The 21691-nt window shown below is 42.8% G+C and overlaps 1 protein-coding gene across 1 annotated transcript in view; it reads left to right on the top strand.

The window, feature by feature from the left end:
* The window catches only part of Ttn (titin), a 281635-nt gene that overhangs the window by 227531 nt on the left and 32413 nt on the right, over window positions 1–21691 (top strand). The window contains exons 269-277 of the mRNA XM_013027532.1: window positions 80–370; window positions 459–746; window positions 924–1511; window positions 1602–1706; window positions 2344–2541; window positions 2648–2944; window positions 3038–3625; window positions 3717–4019; window positions 4129–21234. Of these exons, the coding sequence (XP_012882986.1) occupies window positions 80–370; window positions 459–746; window positions 924–1511; window positions 1602–1706; window positions 2344–2541; window positions 2648–2944; window positions 3038–3625; window positions 3717–4019; window positions 4129–21234 (19764 nt within the window). The remainder of the gene's footprint in view (window positions 1–79; window positions 371–458; window positions 747–923; window positions 1512–1601; window positions 1707–2343; window positions 2542–2647; window positions 2945–3037; window positions 3626–3716; window positions 4020–4128; window positions 21235–21691) is intronic.

Genomic DNA, 21691 nt, shown 5'->3' with positions numbered 1-21691 from the left:
AACAAAGAATGATATGAGTTTACACTAATCACTTATGTATTTTTACATGCTCATTCCTGTTTACTCACAAATTATCTAGATACTCCTGGGCCACCTGTCAATGTGACTGTTAAGGAAATATCCAAAGACTCTGCTTATGTCACCTGGGATCCTCCCATTATTGATGGTGGAAGCCCCATCATTAACTATGTGGTAGAAAAACGTGATGCAGAGAGGAAGTCCTGGTCTACAGTGACAACTGAGTGCTCAAAAACAAGCTTCAGAATATCCAACTTAGAAGAAGGGAAATCTTACTTCTTCAGAGTGTTTGCTGAAAATGAGTATGGAATCGGTGATCCAGGTGAAACGCGTGATGCCGTCAAGGCTTCCGGTGAGCATGCCCTACCACCCCATTGTGTTAAGGGACATCCTACCTTAGTCACCGGAGACTTAGACTTATCATTTCTTCTGTGCTTTAGAAACTCCTGGACCAGTTGTGGACCTGAAAGCGTTGTCTGTAACTAAATCATCTTGTACCATTGGCTGGAAAAAGCCTCGCAGTGATGGTGGAAGTCGAATTACTGGATATGTTGTTGATTTTCTGACAGAAGAAAATAAGTGGCAGCGAGTTATGAAATCATTAAGTATGCAGTACACAACAAAAGATTTGACTGAAGGGAAGGAATATACCTTCAGAGTGAGTGCTGAGAATGACAACGGAGAAGGAACTCCAAGCGAAATCACTGTTTTGGCAAAGGATGATGTTGGTAAGCCTCTCCACATACATCTGCATTCTTTTCATTCTCTACTTACTGTCATCAGAAGTGCATGCTTGCGCTCTACTTACTGATTTACCAAGAAAAAGAAAACTTTAATAATTATAATGATCTGAGTTAATTTCCTAGTCTTCAAATGCACAATAACTCATTTCTGCTGTTTCACAGTGGCACCAGATCTTGACTTAAAGGATCTACCTGATTTGTGCTATTTGGCTAAAGAAAACAGCAACTTCCGTCTTAAAATCCCCATAAAGGGCAAGCCAGCACCATCAGTATCCTGGAAGAAAGGCGAGGATCCTCTGGCAACTGACACACGAGTTAGTGTGGAGTCGTCTGCAGTTAACACAACGCTTGTTGTTTATGATTGCCAAAAATCTGATGCTGGGAAATACACAATCACACTGAAGAATGCTGCCGGCACTAAGGAAGGAACTCTTTCCATAAAAGTTGTTGGCAAGCCTGGCATTCCCACCGGGCCAATCAAATTTGATGAAGTTACAGCAGAAGCCATGACCTTAAAGTGGGGACCTCCAAAGGATGATGGAGGTTCTGAAATCACCAACTATGTGCTAGAGAAGAGAGATTCTGTAAACAACAAGTGGGTGACATGTGCCTCGGCAGTCCAGAAAACCACATTTAGAGTAACCAGGCTTCATGAGGGCATGGAATACACCTTTAGGGTCAGTGCTGAAAATAAATATGGTGTAGGAGAAGGCCTAAAATCGGAGCCAGTTGTTGCTAAACACCCATTTGGTAAGTGTCTAAAAGTCAAAAAGCATAAAGCAAAACCTGATTTTGTGAAGTTACCTTATTATGAATCTTGCTTTATCTGCCTCTTCCTAGATGTACCTGATGCTCCCCCACCTCCCTCTATTGTGGATGTGAGACATGATTCAGTATCTCTAACATGGACTGACCCCAGAAAAACTGGTGGTTCTCCAATTACAGGTATTTAGTTTACTTTTATCCGACAGCTTTCATACCAATGTTCCATTTAAATATTTCCCTGAAAAAAAGATGTATCTCTTCTCCCATATCTTCATATTCAATAGTGTATTTTTCAATATACATGGATAATGTTTAATTTCATCGAAAACTTTCTAATGTAATGGTCAACAAAGTCTTCCATGATGAGAATATCTTTCTTTTTCTTAAGAGAAGGGATAATAGGGGCTGGGAAGGTGGCTCAGTGGTAGAGCGCTTGCCTTTCATGCCTGAGGCCTTGGGTTCGATTCCTCAGCACCACATAAGCAAAACGAAAAAAGGCAGAAGTGGTGCTGTGGCTCAAGTGGTAGAGCGCTAGCCTTGAGCTGAAGAGCTGAGGGACAGCGCCCAGGCCCAGAGTTCAGGCCCAATGACCGGACCCAAAAAAAAAAAAAGAGAAGGGATAATAATTATGCATATTCCAAGTAAAAAATGACACTATACTTGGTAATGACATATATATAATATATGTTGCTAGAATGGTTTTCTGATCAACATGGCCATATATAAAGAATTTGGGATAAAGTATGTATATATTTTTTAAATCAGTCTACATTTATATTTTCTATTTGAACTGATACATTCATGGGTCATTTTTTAGGGTATCATATTGAGTTCAAGGAAAGAAACAGCCTTCTGTGGAAGAGAGCTAACAAGACTCCTATAAGAATGAAAGACTTTAAAGTGACAGGATTAACTGAAGGTCTGGAATACGAGTTCCGAGTTATGGCCATCAATTTAGCAGGCGTGGGTAAGCCAAGCCTGCCATCAGAGCCAGTTGTGGCACTTGATCCTATTGGTAAGTCCTTTTACTAAAAAAAAAAAAAAAAAAAAACAGCGGTATTTGCCTCCTGAAGCAAACACTGGAATTTCTCTGACTGGTTTTATTTTTTTTTTTGTTTTAGATCCTCCTGGAAAACCTGAAGTTATTAGTGTAACAAGGAATTCAGTGACTCTCATATGGACCGAACCCAAATACGATGGTGGTCATAAGTTAACTGGATATATAGTAGAGAAGCGGGATCTGCCTTCTAAGTCTTGGATGAAAGCCAATCATGTTAATGTTCCAGACTGTGCTTTTACTGTAACTGACCTTGTTGAGGGTGGAAAATATGAATTCAGAATTAGAGCCAAAAATACAGCAGGTGCCATCAGCCCTCCATCAGAAAGTACAGGGACCATTATTTGCAAGGATGAATATGGTATGTCAATTATACTATTTTATTTTATTAAAATAGGGCAAGTATGCCTGTCTTGCTTTCCTGATTAAAATGAGTTTTCTTTTTCCTTTGCAGAGGCACCAACTATTGTCCTTGATCCTATGATAAAAGATGGCCTCACAGTTAAAGCAGGGGATACCATTGTTTTAAGTGCCATTAGCATTCTTGGCAAACCCCTTCCAAAGTCAAGTTGGTCCAGGGAAGGAAAAGATGTTAGACCATCAGATATTGCTCAAATAACTTCCACACCAACAAGTTCTATGCTTACAATCAAGTATTCCAGCAGAAAGGATGCTGGTGAATACACCATCACTGCTACCAATCCTTTTGGAACAAAGGAGGAACACGTGAAGGTAACAGTCCTGGATGTGCCTGGTCCTCCAGGTCCTATTGAAATCAGTAATGTTTCGGCTGAAAAGGCAACGCTTACATGGACACCTCCCTTGGAAGATGGTGGATCGCCAATTAAGTCTTATGTTCTTGAAAAGAGAGAAACCAGCCGACTTTTGTGGACAGTGGTTTCTGAAGATATTCAGTCTTGCAGGCACGTGGTAGCCAAACTCATCCAAGGAAATGAGTACCTCTTCCGAGTTTCAGCTGTGAACCACTATGGCAAAGGAGAACCTGTGCAGTCTGAACCTGTCAAAATGGTGGACAGATTTGGTAGGTAGAGCATGTGAAGGAACTGATGTGTGAACATTTACAACAGAGTTCAGGGAATCATGGATTTCTCACAAATCTGTTTCATTTGTAGGTCCTCCCGGTCCTCCTGGAAAACCAGAGATATCAAATGTCACGAAAAACACTGCCACTGTCAGCTGGAAAAGACCAGCTGATGATGGCGGCAGTGAGATCACCGGATACCACATCGAAAGGAGAGAAAAGAAAGGCTTGAGATGGGTGCGAGCAACAAAGACACCTGTTTCTGATCTCAGATGCAAAGTAACAGGACTACAAGAAGGAAACACCTACGAATTCCGTGTCAGTGCGGAAAATAGAGCAGGAATTGGTCCACCGAGTGATGCTTCCAATCCTGTTCTAATGAAAGACGTAGCATGTTAGTATTTACCTTTTTCACCACTACTTCTTTGAGAGAGCCAATACTGGATATAGATTATCCAAAGCCAAACTCTTAACATGTACTTTTTATTTTTTTTCATTTTTAGATCCTCCAGGGCCACCTTCAAATGCACATGTCACCGATACCACCAAAAAATCTGCTTCGTTAGCATGGGGCAAGCCTCACTATGATGGTGGACTTGAAATCACTGGCTATGTGGTAGAGCATCAAAAAGTAGGCGATGATGCTTGGGTAAAAGATACAACAGGAACTGCCCTCAGAATCACCCAATTTGTTGTCCCTGATCTTCAAACTAAAGAAAAATACAACTTTAGAATTAGTGCCGTCAATGATGCAGGCGTTGGGGAGCCAGCAGTAATTCCAAATGTTGAAATTGTCGATCGGGAAATGGCTCCTGATTTTGAACTAGATGCTGAGCTGCGGAGAACACTTGTGGTTAGAGCAGGACTCAGTATTCGAATTTTTGTGCCAATTAAAGGTCGTCCGGCTCCTGAAGTGACATGGACCAAAGACGACATCAACCTGAAACACCGAGCCAACATCGAGAATACAGAGTCATTTACCCTTCTGATTATTCCAGAATGTAACAGATATGACACTGGTAAATTTGTGATGACCATTGAGAACCCTGCTGGCAAGAAAAGTGGCTTTGTTAACGTCAGAGTCTTGGACACACCAGGCCCCGTCCTTAACCTGAGGCCTACAGATATCACAAAGGACAGTGTCACCTTGCACTGGGACCTCCCTCTAATAGATGGCGGATCGAGAATTACAAACTACATCGTGGAGAAACGTGAAGCAACAAGGAAATCTTATTCCACAGTCAGCACTAAGTGTCATAAGTGTACATACAAAGTTACTGGGTTGTCTGAAGGATGTGAATACTTCTTCAGAGTGATGGCAGAGAATGAATATGGAATTGGTGAGCCAACAGAAACCACAGAACCTGTAAAAGCCTCTGAAGCACCATCACCCCCAGACAGCCTTAATATTATGGACATAACTAAGAACACAGTTAGCCTAGCATGGCCCAAACCCAGACATGATGGTGGCAGTAAGATCACTGGCTATGTTATTGAAGCCCAAAGAAAAGGCTCTGACCAGTGGACCCATATCACAACTGTGAAAGGTTTAGAATGTGTTGTGAAGAATCTAACGGAAGGGGAGGAATACACCTTCCAAGTGATGGCAGTCAACAGTGCAGGGAGAAGTGCCCCTCGAGAAAGCAGGCCTGTCACTGTCAAGGAGCAGACAATGCTTCCAGAGTTGGATCTCCGCGGCATCTATCAGAAACTGGTCATTGCCAGAGCTGGTGACAATATCAAGGTTGAAATTCCAGTGCTCGGTCGACCAAAACCCACAGTTACCTGGAAGAAAGGAGACCAGATTCTTAAACAGACACAGAGAGTGAACTTTGAAAACACAGCAACTTCCACAATCTTAAATATCAATGAGTGTGTCAGAAGTGATAGTGGTCCCTATCCACTAACTGCCAGAAACACTGTAGGAGAGGTCGGTGATGTCATTACCATTCAAGTCCATGATATCCCAGGGCCACCAACTGGACCAATCAAATTTGATGAAATTTCTTCTGACTTTGTGACCTTCTCTTGGGACCCACCTGAGAATGATGGGGGTGTACCAATAAGCAACTATGTAGTAGAAATGCGTCAGACTGATAGTACTACATGGGTGGAGTTAGCAACCACGGTGATTCGCACTACCTATAAAGCCACTCGTCTTACTACTGGGGTGGAGTATCAATTCCGTGTAAAAGCTCAAAATAGATATGGAGTTGGACCAGGCATCACATCAGCATCCGTAGTTGCCAACTATCCATTTAAGGTTCCTGGGCCTCCTGGTACCCCTCAGGTAACTGCAGTTTCCAAGGACTCAATGACAATTAGCTGGAATGAGCCACTTTCTGATGGTGGAAGCCCCATTTTAGGATATCACGTTGAAAGAAAAGAACGAAATGGTATTCTCTGGCAGACCGTGAGCAAGGCACTAGTACCAGGCAACATTTTCAAATCAACTGGACTTACAGATGGTATTGCTTATGAATTCCGAGTAATTGCAGAAAACATGGCAGGCAAAAGCAAGCCAAGCAAACCATCGGAACCAGTGTTTGCTTTGGATCCCATTGACCCACCGGGGAAACCAGTACCTCTCAATATCACCAGACACACAGTCGCACTTAAATGGGCTAAGCCTGAATATACTGGAGGCTTTAAAATTACCAGTTACGTAGTTGAGAAGAGAGATCTTCCTAATGGACGGTGGTTGAAGGCTAACTTCAGCAACATTTTGGAGAATGAATTTACAGTCAGTGGCCTAACTGAAGATGCTGCCTATGAATTCCGTGTGATTGCCAAAAATGCTGCTGGTGCTATTAGTCCGCCATCTGAGCCCTCAGATGCCATCACATGCAGGGACGACCTGGAAGCACCAAGAATAATGGTAGATGTTAAATTCAAGGACACAATTACATTAAAAGCAGGGGAAACATTCAAACTGGAAGCTGATGTTTCAGGTCGCCCACCTCCAACAATGGAATGGACTAAAGATGGAAAGGATCTCGAAGGCACAGGAAAATTAGAAATAAAAATTGCAGATTTCTCCACCAATCTGATAAATAAGGATTCATCAAGAAAAGATAGTGGTGGCTATATCCTTACAGCAACCAATCCTGGTGGTTTTGCCAAACACATTTTCAATGTCAAAGTTCTTGACAGACCAGGGCCACCTGAAGGACCATTAGCTGTGTCTGATGTAACCGCAGAAAAGTGTGTCTTGTCATGGTTGCCTCCACTGGATGATGGAGGCGCGAAAATTGATCATTACATAGTACAGAAACGTGAAACTAGCAGGCTAGCATGGACAAATGTAGCCTCTGAAGTCCAGGTAACAAAACTAAAGGTCACTAAACTTTTGAAAGGCAACGAATACATATTCCGGGTCATGGCTGTAAATAAATATGGAGTTGGAGAACCACTAGAATCAGAGCCTGTGCTTGCAGTAGATCCTTATGGGCCCCCTGATCCACCCAAAAACCCTGAAGTCACCACTATTACTAAAGATTCCATGGTTGTCTGCTGGGGACACCCTGACTCTGATGGTGGAAGTGAAATCACAAACTACATAGTGGAACGGCGTGATAAAGCTGGCCAGCGCTGGGTAAAATGCAACAAAAAGACACTAACTGATTTAAGATATAAAGTGTCTGGACTGACAGAAGGACATGAATATGAGTTCCGGATCATGGCTGAAAATGCGGCCGGCGTTAGTGCACCAAGTTCAACCAGTCCGTTTTATAAAGCTTGTGACACGGTGTTTAAACCTGGCCCACCAGGTAACCCGCGTGTTCTGGATACCAGTAGATCGTCCATTTCAATTGCATGGAACAAACCTATCTATGATGGTGGTTCAGAAATCACTGGGTATATGGTTGAGATTGCCCTGCCAGAAGAAGATGAATGGCAGATTGTCACCCCACCAGCTGGGCTTAAGGCAACTTCCTATACTATCACCGGTCTCATAGAGAACCAGGAATATAAAATCCGCATCTATGCCATGAATTCTGAGGGACTTGGGGAACCTGCCCTTGTTCCTGGGACTCCAAAGGCTGAAGAAAGAATGCTTCCTCCGGAGATTGAACTGGATGCAGACTTGCGCAAAGTCGTCACCATAAGAGCCTGTTGTACCCTGAGACTTTTTGTTCCAATCAAAGGAAGACCTGCACCTGAGGTGAAGTGGGCTCGGGAACATGGAGAATCTTTGGATAAAGCTAGCATTGAATCCACAAGCTCTTACACCCTGCTTATTGTTGGAAATGTCAACAGGTTTGACAGTGGCAAGTACATACTAACTGTAGAAAATAGCTCAGGTAGTAAGTCTGCATTTGTCAATGTTAGAGTGCTGGATACACCAGGCCCTCCACAAGACCTGAAGATAAAGGAGGTCACAAAGACATCTGTCACATTGACATGGGAACCACCTCTTCTTGACGGAGGCTCAAAAATAAAGAACTATATTGTTGAAAAGCGGGAATCAACAAGAAAAGCATATTCAACTGTTGCAACAAACTGCCACAAGACTTCCTGGAAGGTAGAGCAGCTTCAAGAAGGCTGCAGTTATTATTTCAGGGTTCTTGCTGAAAACGAATATGGCATTGGCCTGCCTGCTGAAACTGCAGAGTCTGTGAAAGCATCAGAGCGGCCTCTTCCTCCAGGAAAAATAACTCTGGTGGATGTCACAAGAAACAGCGTGTCTCTCTCTTGGGAGAAGCCAGAGCATGATGGAGGCAGCCGAATTCTAGGCTACATAGTAGAAATGCAGAGCAAAGGTAGTGACAAATGGGCTACGTGTGCCACCGTCAAAGTCACTGAAGCCACTATAACAGGATTGATTCAGGGTGAAGAATACTCCTTCCGTGTTTCAGCACAGAATGAAAAGGGTATTAGTGATCCTAGACAACTGAGTGTGCCAGTGATTGCCAAAGATCTCGTCATTCCACCAGCCTTCAAGCTTCTCTTCACTACGTTCACTGTACTTGCTGGTGAAGACCTTAAGATTGATGTGCCATTCATTGGACGCCCTGCCCCAGCTGTACACTGGCAAAAAGATGATGTACCCCTGAGGCAGACAACTAGAGTGAATGCAGAGAGCACAGAAAATAATTCACTACTGACAATAAAGGAAGCCTGCCGAGAAGATGTTGGGCATTATGTAGTTAAACTGACTAACTCAGCTGGTGAAGCCACTGAAACGCTCAATGTTATTGTTCTTGACAAACCAGGTCCTCCCACTGGACCAGTTAAAGTGGATGAAGTGACAGCTGACAGTATCACTCTTTCTTGGCAACCACCGAAGTATGATGGTGGAAGTTCTATCAATAATTACATTGTTGAGAAACGAGACACATCTACAACTACCTGGCAAATTGTGTCAGCCACAGTTGCAAGAACAACGATAAAGGCCTGCCGATTAAAGACTGGGTGTGAATATCAGTTTAGGATTGCTGCTGAAAACCGATATGGGAAGAGTACCTATCTCACCTCAGAGCCTATTATTGCCCAGTACCCATTCAAAGTTCCTGGTCCACCTGGCACACCCTTTGTCACACACTCTTCCAAGGACAGCATGGAGGTGCAATGGCATGAGCCAGTCAGTGATGGAGGAAGCAAAGTTATTGGCTATCATCTAGAACGCAAGGAAAGAAATAGCATCCTCTGGGTCAAGTTAAATAAAACACCTATTCCTCAAACCAAGTTTAAGACAACTGGCCTGGAAGAAGGCATTGAATATGAGTTTAGGGTCTCTGCAGAGAACATTGTAGGCATTGGCAAGCCAAGCAAACCATCAGAATGCTACGTAGCTCGTGACCCATGCGACCCACCAGGACGACCAGAGGCCATCATTGTCACAAGGAATTCGGTGACTCTTCAGTGGAAAAAACCTACCTATGATGGTGGAAGCAAGATCACTGGTTATGTTGTTGAGAAGAAAGAACTACCTGATGGCCGCTGGATGAAAGCCAGTTTTACAAATATCATTGACACCCAATTTGAAGTAACTGGCCTAATTGAAGATCATAGATATGAATTCCGGGTCATAGCTCGAAATGCTGCAGGAGTGTTTAGTGAGCCGTCAGAAAGCACAGGGGCAATAACAGCAAGAGATGAGGTAGATCCACCAAGAATAAGTATGGACCCCAAGTACAAAGACATGATTGTGGTTCATGCTGGTGAGTCATTCAAGATTGAAGCGGACATACATGGCAAACCAATACCAACCACTCAGTGGATAAAAGGTGATCAGGATCTGTCAAGCACAGCAAGGTTAGAAATTAAGAGCTCTGACTTTGCCACCAGTCTCAGCGTAAAGGACGCAATACGTGTTGATAGTGGCAATTACATTCTGAAAGCCAAAAATGTTGCAGGAGAGAGATCAGTTACTGTGGCTGTCAAAGTTCTTGACAGACCAGGGCCACCTGAAGGACCCATTGTTATATCAGGAGTCACAGCAGAAAAATGCACAGTGGCTTGGAAACCTCCACTTCAAGATGGTGGAAGTGACATCATAAATTATATCGTGGAAAGGCGGGAAACCAGCCGACTTGTTTGGACTGTGGTTGATGCTAATGTGCAAACTCTCAGCTGCAAAGTTACTAAGCTTCTGGAAGGCAATGAGTATATTTTCCGTATAATGGCTGTAAACAAATATGGAGTTGGTGAACCTCTTGAATCTGAGCCATTAATTGCCAAGAATCCATTTGTAGTGCCAGATGCACCAAGAGCTCCAGAAGTCACAACAGTGACCAAAGATTCAATGATTGTTGTCTGGGAGAGGCCAGCATCAGATGGTGGCAGTGAAATTCTTGGATATGTTCTTGAAAAGCGGGATAAAGAGGGCATTCGATGGACAAGATGCCACAAGCGTCTGATTGGAGAACTGCGCTTAAGAGTAACTGGACTCATCGAAAATCATGATTATGAATTCCGTGTCTCAGCTGAGAACGCTGCTGGTCTTAGTGAACCAAGCCCTCCTTCTGCTTACCAAAAAGCTTGTGATCCTATTTATAAACCAGGACCTCCAAACAACCCCAAAGTCATGGATATCACCAGATCTTCAGTTTTCCTTTCTTGGAGCAAACCAATATATGATGGTGGCTGTGAAATCCAAGGGTACATTGTTGAAAAATGTGACGTGAGTGTTGGCGAATGGACAATGTGCACTCCACCAACTGGAATCAATAAAACCAACATAGAAATAGAGAAGTTATTGGAAAAGCATGAATACAACTTCCGTATCTGTGCCATTAATAAAGCTGGAGTTGGCGAACATGCAGACATCCCTGGACCAATAATTGTTGAAGAAAAATTGGAAGCACCAGACTTGGATCTTGACCTAGAACTAAGGAAAATTATAAATATAAGGGCAGGCGGCTCCTTACGGTTATTTGTGCCTATAAAAGGTCGTCCTACACCAGAAGTGAAGTGGGGAAAGGTGGATGGTGATATCCGGGATGCAGCTATAATTGATGTTACCAGCAGCTTCACTTCTCTTGTCCTGGACAATGTCAATCGATATGATAGTGGAAAATATACTCTCACATTAGAAAACAGCAGTGGACAAAAGTCTGCCTTTGTTACTGTGAGAGTCTTGGACACACCAAGTCCACCTGTGAACCTGAAAGTCACTGAAATCACCAAAGACTCAGTATCAATCACATGGGAACCTCCTTTGTTGGATGGAGGATCCAAAATCAAAAACTACATCGTTGAGAAACGTGAAGCCACAAGAAAATCGTATGCTGCCGTTGTTACAAATTGCCATAAAAATTCTTGGAAAATTGATCAGCTCCAAGAAGGCTGCAGTTATTACTTTAGAGTCACAGCCGAGAATGAGTATGGTATTGGCCTTCCTGCCCGCACTGCAGATCCAATTAAGGTTGCAGAAGTCCCACAGCCTCCAGGAAAAATAACTGTGGATGATGTCACCAGAAACAGTGTCTCTCTCAGTTGGACAAAACCTGAACATGATGGTGGAAGTAAAATCATTCAGTATATTGTGGAAATGCAAGCTAAAAACACTGAGAAGTGGTCAGAGTGTGCTCGAGTGAAGTCCCTTGAAGCCGTAATTACCAACCTAACTCAGGGAGAAGAATATCTTTTCAGAGTTGTTGCTGTAAATGAAAAGGGGAGAAGTGATCCCAGGTCTCTTGCAGTTCCCATCATCGCCAAAGATCTGGTCATTGAGCCCGATGTACGGCCTGCATTCAGCAGTTACAGCATACAGGTCGGCCAGGATTTGAAAATAGAAGTACCAGTTTCTGGACGACCTAAGCCAACAATTACCTGGACAAAAGATGATCTTCCCCTGAAGCAGACCACAAGAATCAATGTTACTGATTCACTTGACCTCACTACACTCAGCATTAAAGAAACACATAAGGATGATGGTGGACATTATGGGATCACAGTTGCCAATGTTGTTGGTCAGAAAACAGCATCTATTGAAATTATAACTCTAGATAAACCTGATCCTCCAAAAGGACCTGTTAAATTTGATGAGGTCAGTGCTGAGAGTATTACATTATCCTGGAATCCTCCATTATATACTGGGGGCTGCCAGATTACCAACTACATTGTTCAGAAAAGAGATACGACCACCACAGTATGGGATGTTGTTTCTGCTACTGTTGCTAGAACTACACTCAAAGTAACCAAACTGAAAACTGGTACAGAATACCAATTCAGAATATTTGCTGAAAACAGATATGGGCAAAGCTTCGCTTTGGAGTCTGAGCCAATCATAGCTCAATATCCCTACAAAGAGCCAGGCCCTCCAGGAACACCATTTGTCACAGCCATTTCCAAAGACTCCATGGTCATACAGTGGCATGAACCAATTAATAATGGTGGGAGCCCCGTCATAGGTTACCACCTTGAGAGAAAGGAAAGAAATAGCATTTTGTGGACAAAAGTTAACAAAACCATTATTCACGACACCCAATTTAAAGCACTGAATCTTGAAGAAGGTATTGAATATGAATTCAGAGTTTATGCTGAAAATATTGTTGGTGTGGGTAAAGCAAGCAAAAATTCTGAATGCTATGTAGCCCGAGATCCTTGCGACCCACCAGGAACCCCAGAAGCAATAATAGTTAAAAGAAATGAAATCACCCTACAATGGACCAAACCTGTATATGATGGTGGAAGTATGATTACAGGCTACATCGTAGAGAAACGTGACTTACCTGAGGGTCGCTGGATGAAAGCCAGCTTCACAAATGTCATTGAAACTCAATTTACTGTGTCAGGTCTTACTGAAGATCAAAGATATGAATTCAGAGTCCTTGCCAAAAATGCAGCTGGTGCAATAAGTAAACCCTCTGACAGTACTGGACCAATAACTGCCAAGGATGAGGTAGAACTCCCAAGAATTTCAATGGATCCAAAATTCAGAGACACAATAGTGGTAAATGCTGGAGAAACATTCAGGCTTGAGGCTGATGTCCATGGAAAGCCCCTACCTACCATTGAATGGCTAAGAGGAGATAAGGAAATTGAAGAGTCTGCTAGATGTGAAATAAAGAACACAGATTTCAAGGCTTTGCTAATTGTAAAGGATGCCATCAGAATTGACGGTGGACAGTATATTTTAAGAGCTTCCAATGTTGCTGGTTCTAAGTCATTCCCAGTCAATGTGAAAGTGCTTGATAGACCAGGACCTCCAGAAGGGCCAGTTCAGGTTACAGGAGTCACTTCTGAGAAATGTACTCTCACATGGTCTCCACCACTTCAAGATGGTGGCAGTGACATTTCTCACTATGTTGTTGAAAAGCGAGAAACCAGTCGACTTGCCTGGACTGTTGTGGCTTCAGAAGTGGTCACCAATTCTCTGAAAGTTACCAAACTCTTAGAAGGGAATGAATATATTTTCCGAATAATGGCTGTCAACAAATACGGTGTTGGAGAGCCCTTGGAATCGGCACCAGTACTAATGAAAAATCCATTTGTGCTTCCTGGACCACCAAAAAGCTTGGAAGTAACCAACATTGCCAAGGACTCCATGACTGTCTGTTGGAACCGTCCAGATAGTGATGGTGGAAGCGAAATTATTGGTTATATTGTAGAGAAAAGAGATAGAAGTGGCATCCGGTGGATAAAATGTAACAAACGCCGCATTACAGATTTGCGTCTGAGAGTAACAGGGTTAACAGAAGACCATGAGTATGAATTCCGAGTCTCTGCTGAAAATGCTGCTGGAGTTGGAGAACCCAGTCCAGCTACACTTTATTATAAGGCTTGTGATCCTGTCTTCAAACCTGGCCCACCCACCAATGCACATACTGTAGACACCACTAAAAATTCAATTACAGTTGCCTGGGGTAAACCCATCTATGATGGTGGCAGTGATATCCTGGGATACATGGTAGAAATCTGTAAAGCAGATGAAGAAGAATGGCAAATAGTTACTCCACAGACGGGCCTGAGGGTCACTCGATTCGAAATCTCAAAACTCACTGAACACCAAGAATATAAAATACGAGTCTGTGCCCTCAACAAAGTTGGTTTAGGTGAGGCTGCATCAGTTCCTGGTACCGTAAAGCCAGAAGACAAACTGGAAGCGCCTGAGCTTGACCTTGACTCTGAGTTGAGGAAAGGAATCATAGTTAGAGCTGGTGGGTCTGTTAGAATTCATATTCCATTCAAAGGTCGTCCTACACCTGAGATCACTTGGTCTCGAGAAGAAGGTGAATTCACAGATAAGGTTCAGATTGAAAAGGGAGTAAACTTTACCCAACTATCGATAGATAATTGTGACAGAAATGATGCTGGGAAATACATTCTCAAGCTAGAAAACAGCAGTGGATCTAAGTCTGCTTTTGTAACTGTGAAAGTCCTTGATACCCCAGGACCACCCCAGAATTTGGCAGTCAAGGAAGTGAGAAAAGATTCTGTCCTTCTGGTATGGGAACCACCTGTCATTGATGGAGGTGCAAAGGTCAAGAACTATGTTATTGACAAACGTGAATCAACCAGAAAAGCATATGCTAATGTGAGCAGTAAATGCAGCAAAACAAGCTTTAAAGTTGAGAATCTTACAGAAGGAGCCATCTATTACTTTAGAGTCATGGCAGAGAATGAATTTGGAGTTGGTGTCCCTGTGGAAACTGTAGATGCTGTGAAAGCTGCTGAACCTCCTTCCCCTCCAGGAAAGGTAACACTGACGGATGTGTCCCAAACCAGTGCATCACTTCTGTGGGAGAAACCAGAACATGATGGTGGTAGCAGAATCCTGGGGTATGTTGTTGAAATGCAGCCCAAAGGAACAGAAAAATGGAGTGTTGTGGCCGAATCCAAAGTCTGTAATGCAGTTGTTACTGGTTTGAGCTCTGGACAAGAATATCAGTTCCGTGTCAAGGCTTACAATGAAAAAGGAAAAAGTGATCCAAGAGTTCTTGGTGTTCCAGTCATAGCCAAGGACCTGACTATTCAGCCTAGTTTGAAATTACCATTTAACACATACAGTGTCCAAGCTGGAGAAGACCTTAAAATAGAAATTCCAGTTATAGGCCGACCAAGACCCAAAATTTCTTGGGTCAAAGATGGTGAGCCTCTTAAGCAGACAACAAGAGTAAACGTTGAAGAAACAGCTACTTCAACCATTTTGCACGTTAAAGAAAGTAGCAAAGATGATTTTGGAAAATATACTATAACAGCAACAAATAGTGCAGGTACAACAACAGAAAATCTCAGCATTATTGTTTTGGAAAAGCCTGGACCTCCTGTTGGACCAGTGAAGTTTGATGAAGTTAGTGCAGACTACGTGGTCATATCTTGGGAACCACCAGCATATACTGGTGGTTGCCAAATAAGCAACTACATTGTAGAGAAACGAGATACAACCACCACCACTTGGCACATAGTATCAGCAACAGTTGCAAGAACAACAATTAAAGTAACCAAACTGAAAACAGGCACTGAGTATCAGTTTAGAATTTTTGCTGAAAACAGGTATGGAAAGAGTACCTCCTTGGATTCTAAACCAGTAGTTGTACAGTATCCATTTAAAGAGCCTGGCCCACCTGGAACTCCTTTTGTGACATCAGTCTCAAAAGATCAAATGCTTGTTCAATGGCATGAACCAGTTAATGATGGTGGCAGCAAAGTTATTGGCTACCATCTTGAACAGAAGGAAAAGAACAGTATTTTATGGGTTAAATTAAATAAGGCTCCTATTCAAGACACCAAATTCAAAACAACTGGGCTTGATGAAGGCCTCGAATATGAGTTCAAAGTTTCTGCTGAAAACATTGTTGGCATTGGCAAACCTAGCAAAGTGTCAGAGTGCTTTGTTGCTCGTGATCCATGTGACCCACCTGGTCGTCCTGAAGCCATTGTCATAACAAGAAACAACATCACTCTGAAATGGAAGAAACCTGCCTATGATGGAGGTAGCAAAATAACAGGTTATATTGTAGAAAAGAAAGATCTACCTGATGGACGCTGGATGAAAGCCAGCTTTACCAATGTACTGGAAACTGAATTTACAGTGAGTGGACTTGTAGAAGACCAAAGATATGAGTTCAGAGTGATTGCAAGAAATGCAGCCGGTAACTTTAGTGAACCATCTGAAAGTAGTGGTGCCATTACTGCAAGAGATGAAATTGATGCACCAAATGCCTCACTGGATCCAAAATACAGAGATGTCATTGTTGTTCATGCAGGAGAGACTTTTGTTCTTGAAGCTGATATCCGTGGCAAACCTATACCTGATGTTGTTTGGTCAAAAGATGGAAGAGAACTAGAAGAAACAACTGCTAGAATGGAAATTAAATCTACTCTTCAGAAAACAACACTGGTTGTCAAAGATTGTATACGGACTGATGGTGGGCAATATATTCTGAAACTCAGCAATGTTGGTGGGACAAAGTCTATACCAATCACTGTCAAGGTGCTTGATAGGCCAGGACCTCCTGAAGGGCCTCTGAAAGTTTCTGGAGTTACTGCAGAAAAGTGTTACCTGGCATGGAGCCCACCTTTGCAAGATGGCGGTGCTAATATTTCACATTACATCATTGAAAAGAGAGAAACTAGCCGACTCTCCTGGACCCAGGTTTCCACTGAGGTACAGGCTCTCAACTACAAAGTCACTAAACTTCTTCCTGGTAATGAGTACATTTTCCGTGTCATGGCTGTGAATAAATATGGAATTGGAGAACCCCTGGAATCTGAGCCTGTGATAGCCTGTAATCCTTATAAGCTTCCAGGCCCTCCTTCAACACCTGAAGTCTCAGCAATCACCAAAGATTCCATGGTTGTTACATGGGCACGCCCAGTAGACGATGGAGGTGCTGCAATTGAGGGATACATTCTTGAAAAACGAGATAAGGATGGCATTAGATGGACCAAATGCAACAAGAAAACACTAACAGATCTCAGGTTCAGGGTAACTGGCCTTACAGAAGGTCATTCCTATGAATTCAGAGTTGCTGCAGAAAATGCTGCTGGTGTTGGTGAACCTAGTGAGCCATCTGTTTTCTACCGTGCCTGTGATGCCTTATATCCACCAGGTCCACCAAGCAATCCAAAAGTGACAGACACATCCAGATCTTCTGTCTCCTTGGCCTGGAACAAGCCAATTTATGATGGTGGTGCACCTGTCAAAGGCTATGTTATTGAGGTCAAAGAAGCCGCTGCTGATGACTGGACAACCTGTACTCCACCATCAGGATTACAAGGAAAGCAGTTCACAGTGACCAAACTTAAAGAAAATACTGAGTATAACTTCCGCATCTGTGCCCTCAATTCTGAAGGTGTAGGAGAGCCTGCAACTATACCTGGTTCAGTTGTTGCTCAAGAGAGAACAGAACCACCAGAAATAGAACTTGATGCTGATCTCAGAAAGGTAGTCATTCTGCGCGCAAGTGCCACTTTACGTCTGTTTGTCACTATCAAAGGTCGACCAGAACCTGAAGTTAAATGGGAAAGGGCTGAAGGCATTCTCACAGAGAGGGCTCAGATAGAGGTAACCAGCTCTTACACAATGTTGGTGATTGACAATGTTACCAGATTTGACAGTGGTCGGTATAATCTAACATTAGAAAACAACAGTGGCTCCAAGACAGCTTTTGTTAATGTCAGAGTTCTTGACTCACCAAGTGCCCCAGTGAATCTGACTGTAAGAGAAGTAAAGAAAGACTCAGTAACACTGGCCTGGGAACCACCCCTTATTGATGGAGGAGCTAAGATTACCAATTACATTGTTGAAAAGCGAGAAACTACAAGAAAAGCCTATGCTACTATTACTAACAATTGCACTAAGAATACTTTCAAAATTGAAAATCTACAAGAAGGATGTTCTTACTACTTCCGAGTCTTGGCTTCCAATGAATATGGTATTGGTTTGCCAGCTGAAACAACTGAACCCATTAAAGTATCTGAACCGCCACTTCCCCCTGGAAGAGTAACTCTTGTTGATGTGACCCGCAATACAGCTACAATTAAGTGGGAAAAACCAGAAAGTGATGGTGGCAGCAAAATTACTGGTTATGTAGTTGAAATGCAGACTAAAGGCAGCGAAAAATGGAGCACTTGCACACAAGTTAAGACTCTAGAAGCAACTGTGTCCGGCCTAACAGCAGGAGAAGAGTATGTCTTCAGGGTAGCTGCAGTTAATGAAAAAGGAAGAAGTGATCCAAGACCTCTTGGTGTGCCAGTAATTGCAAGAGACATTGAAATAAAGCCATCAGTTGAACTTCCTTACCATACTTTCAATGTAAAGGCTAATGACCAACTCAAGATTGATGTGCCATTCAAAGGAAGACCTCAAGCTACTATAAACTGGAAAAAAGATGGTCAGATACTTAGAGAAACAACTAGAGTCAACGTTTCTTCTTCAAAGACTGTAACAACACTGTCTATTAAGGAAGCATCAAGGGAGGATGTTGGAACTTACGAATTGTGTGTTTCAAATAGTGCTGGATCTATAACAGTTCCCATCACTGTAATTGTCCTTGACAGACCAGGACCTCCTGGACCTATACGTATTGATGAAGTGAGCTGTGACTATGTAACCATTTCTTGGAATCCTCCAGAATATGATGGTGGCTGCCAAATTAGCAATTACGTCGTTGAAAAGAGAGAAACTACATCTACGACATGGCAGGTAGTTTCACAAGCAGTTGCAAGGACATCCATTAAAATAGTCCGCTTGATAACAGGAAGTGAATATCAGTTCCGTGTTTGTGCAGAAAACCGGTATGGAAAGAGCTCCTACAGTGAATCTTCTGCTGTTGTTGCTGAGTATCCATTCAGCCCTCCAGGCCCTCCTGGTACGCCTAAAGTTGTGCATGCCACAAAATCTACCATGATTGTAAGCTGGCAAGTGCCAGTCAATGACGGAGGAAGTCAAGTGATTGGCTATCACCTTGAGTATAAAGAAAGAAGCAGCATTCTTTGGTCAAAAGCAAATAAAGTCCTCATTGCAGATACTCAAATGAAAGTCTCTGGTCTTGATGAAGGACTTCTGTACGAGTATCGTGTATATGCTGAGAACATAGCTGGCATTGGGAAATGCAGTAAGGCTTGTGAACCAGTCCCTGCAAGAGATCCTTGTGACCCTCCAGGACAACCTGAAGTGACAAATATCACAAGAAAATCAGTGTCCCTTAAATGGTCTAAACCACATTATGATGGTGGAGCTAAGATCACAGGGTACATTGTTGAACGTCGAGAATTACCAGATGGCCGGTGGCTGAAGTGCAATTTTACTAATGTGCAAGAGACATACTTTGAAGTAACTGAACTTACTGAAGATCAGCGTTATGAGTTCCGGGTATTTGCAAGAAATGCTGCTGACTCAGTTAGTGAGCCATCTGAGTCCACTGGACCTATTACAGTTAAAGATGATGTTGAAGCCCCAAGAATTATGATGGATGTTAAGTTCCGAGATGTCATTGTTGTCAAAGCTGGAGAAATCCTCAAGATCAATGCAGATATTGCAGGGAGACCTTTGCCAGTCATTTCCTGGGCCAAGGATGGGGTAGAAATTGAAGAAAGAGCAAGAACAGAAATCACCTCAACAGACTATAATACCTTGTTAACAGTTAAAGACTGTGTGAGACGAGACACTGGACAGTACGTGCTAACACTGAAGAATGTTGCAGGCACTCGCGCTATGGCAGTTAATTGCAAAGTACTGGATAAGCCTGGCCCACCAGCAGGACCACTTGAAATAAGTGGCCTCACGGCTGAGAAATGCTCGCTGTCCTGGGGACGTCCCCAAGAAGATGGTGGTGCAGATATTGATTATTACATTGTAGAAAAACGAGAAACAAGCCGCCTTGCATGGACGATATGTGAAGCAGAGTTGAGGACAACATCCTGTAAAGTGACAAAGTTACTTAAGGGCAATGAATACATCTTTAGGGTAACTGGAGTTAACAAGTACGGAGTTGGTGAGGCCCTAGAGAGTGTGGCTGTGAAGGCACAAGATCCATTCACAGTTCCAAGTCCACCCACATCTCTGGAAATTACATCTGTAACCAAAGATTCCATGACACTTTGCTGGTCCAGACCGGAGACTGACGGAGGCAGTGACATCTCTGGATATGTAATTGAAAGGCGAGAGAAAAACAGCCTGCGGTGGGTACGCGTAAACAAAAAGCCAGTCTATGATCTGAGAGTGAAATCCACAGGACTTCGGGAAGGCTGTGAATATGAGTATCGGGTTTATGCAGAAAATGCTGCTGGCCTAAGTCTTCCAAGTGACACCTCTCCCTTAGTTCGAGCTGAAGATCCAGTATTCTTGCCATCTCCTCCATCCAAACCCAAAATTGTAGACTCAGGCAAGACATCTATAACTGTTGGCTGGGTTAAGCCCTTGTTTGATGGTGGAGCCCCAATAACTGGCTATACTGTAGAATACAAAAAGTCTGATGAAACTGAGTGGAAAACTGCCATTCAGAGCTTACGAGGGACAGAATATACAGCAAGTGGGTTAACAACAGGCTCTGAATACGTCTTCAGAGTAAGATCTGTCAACAAGGTGGGTGCTAGTGATCCCAGTGATAGCTCCGACCCTCAGATAGCAAAAGAAAGAGAAGAAGAACCTGTATTTGATCTTGACAGTGAAATGAGAAAGACCTTGGTTGTCAAAGCTGGGTCCTCATTTACCATGACTGTACCTTTCCGAGGAAGACCAGTGCCCAATGTCTCCTGGAATAAGCCAGACACTGACCTTCGTACTAGAGCATACATTGATTCCACAGACTCTCGTACATCACTTACTATTGAAAATGCCCACAGAAATGACTCTGGGAAATACACATTAACAATTCAGAATGTTTTGAGTGCTGCTTCTTTGACCTTTGTTGTCAAAGTTTTAGATTCTCCTGGTCCTCCAGCCAATATTACGGTACATGAAGTAACCAAAGAGACTGCAGTGTTGTCCTGGGATGTTCCTGAAAATGACGGTGGAGCACAAGTGAAGAATTACCACATCGAAAAACGTGAAGCCAGCAAGAAAGCATGGGTCTCTGTCACCAACAACTGTAACCGCCTCTCCTACAAAGTTACCAACTTACAAGAAGGAGCCATTTATTACTTCAGAGTCTCTGGAGAAAATGAATTTGGTATTGGCCTACCAGCTGAAACCAAGGAAGGAGTCAAAATAACAGGTATGTTGTTTTGCTAGAATGGTGTGAACCTTCTAATTTCTCATGATCTATCATCTTGATCACACTCCAAATATTCATACTATAATATAAACTGAAATGTCTAATAGATATGTTTTTCTTGATTAAATTATAAGAAATTTAACTGAGTACTGGTGGCTCATGCCTGTAATCCTAGCCACTCAAGAGCCTAAGATCTGAGAATCAAGGGGAAGAAGTTCATAAGACTCTGATGTCCAATTAACCACCAAAAAAGCCAGAAATAAACCTGTGGTTCAAGTGATAGAGGGAGAGCACCCAAGCCCTCAATTCAAGCCCTAGGATTTGGCACAAAAAAATTAAAATTAAGAAATTTATATAGCTGAAAACACAACCCAAAATATGTTGGGTTAAAATGTAATTGAATCTAATTGCATGTATATGTACACATACACACACACATACACATACACGCAGTGTA

This window comes from Dipodomys ordii, unplaced genomic scaffold, assembly GCF_000151885.1.
Source record: "Dipodomys ordii isolate 6190 unplaced genomic scaffold, Dord_2.0 Scaffold5, whole genome shotgun sequence".
NCBI lineage: Eukaryota > Metazoa > Chordata > Mammalia > Rodentia > Heteromyidae > Dipodomys > Dipodomys ordii.
The sequence above is the reverse complement of the archived record's forward strand: the minus strand, read 5'-3'. Positions and strand labels throughout refer to the sequence as shown.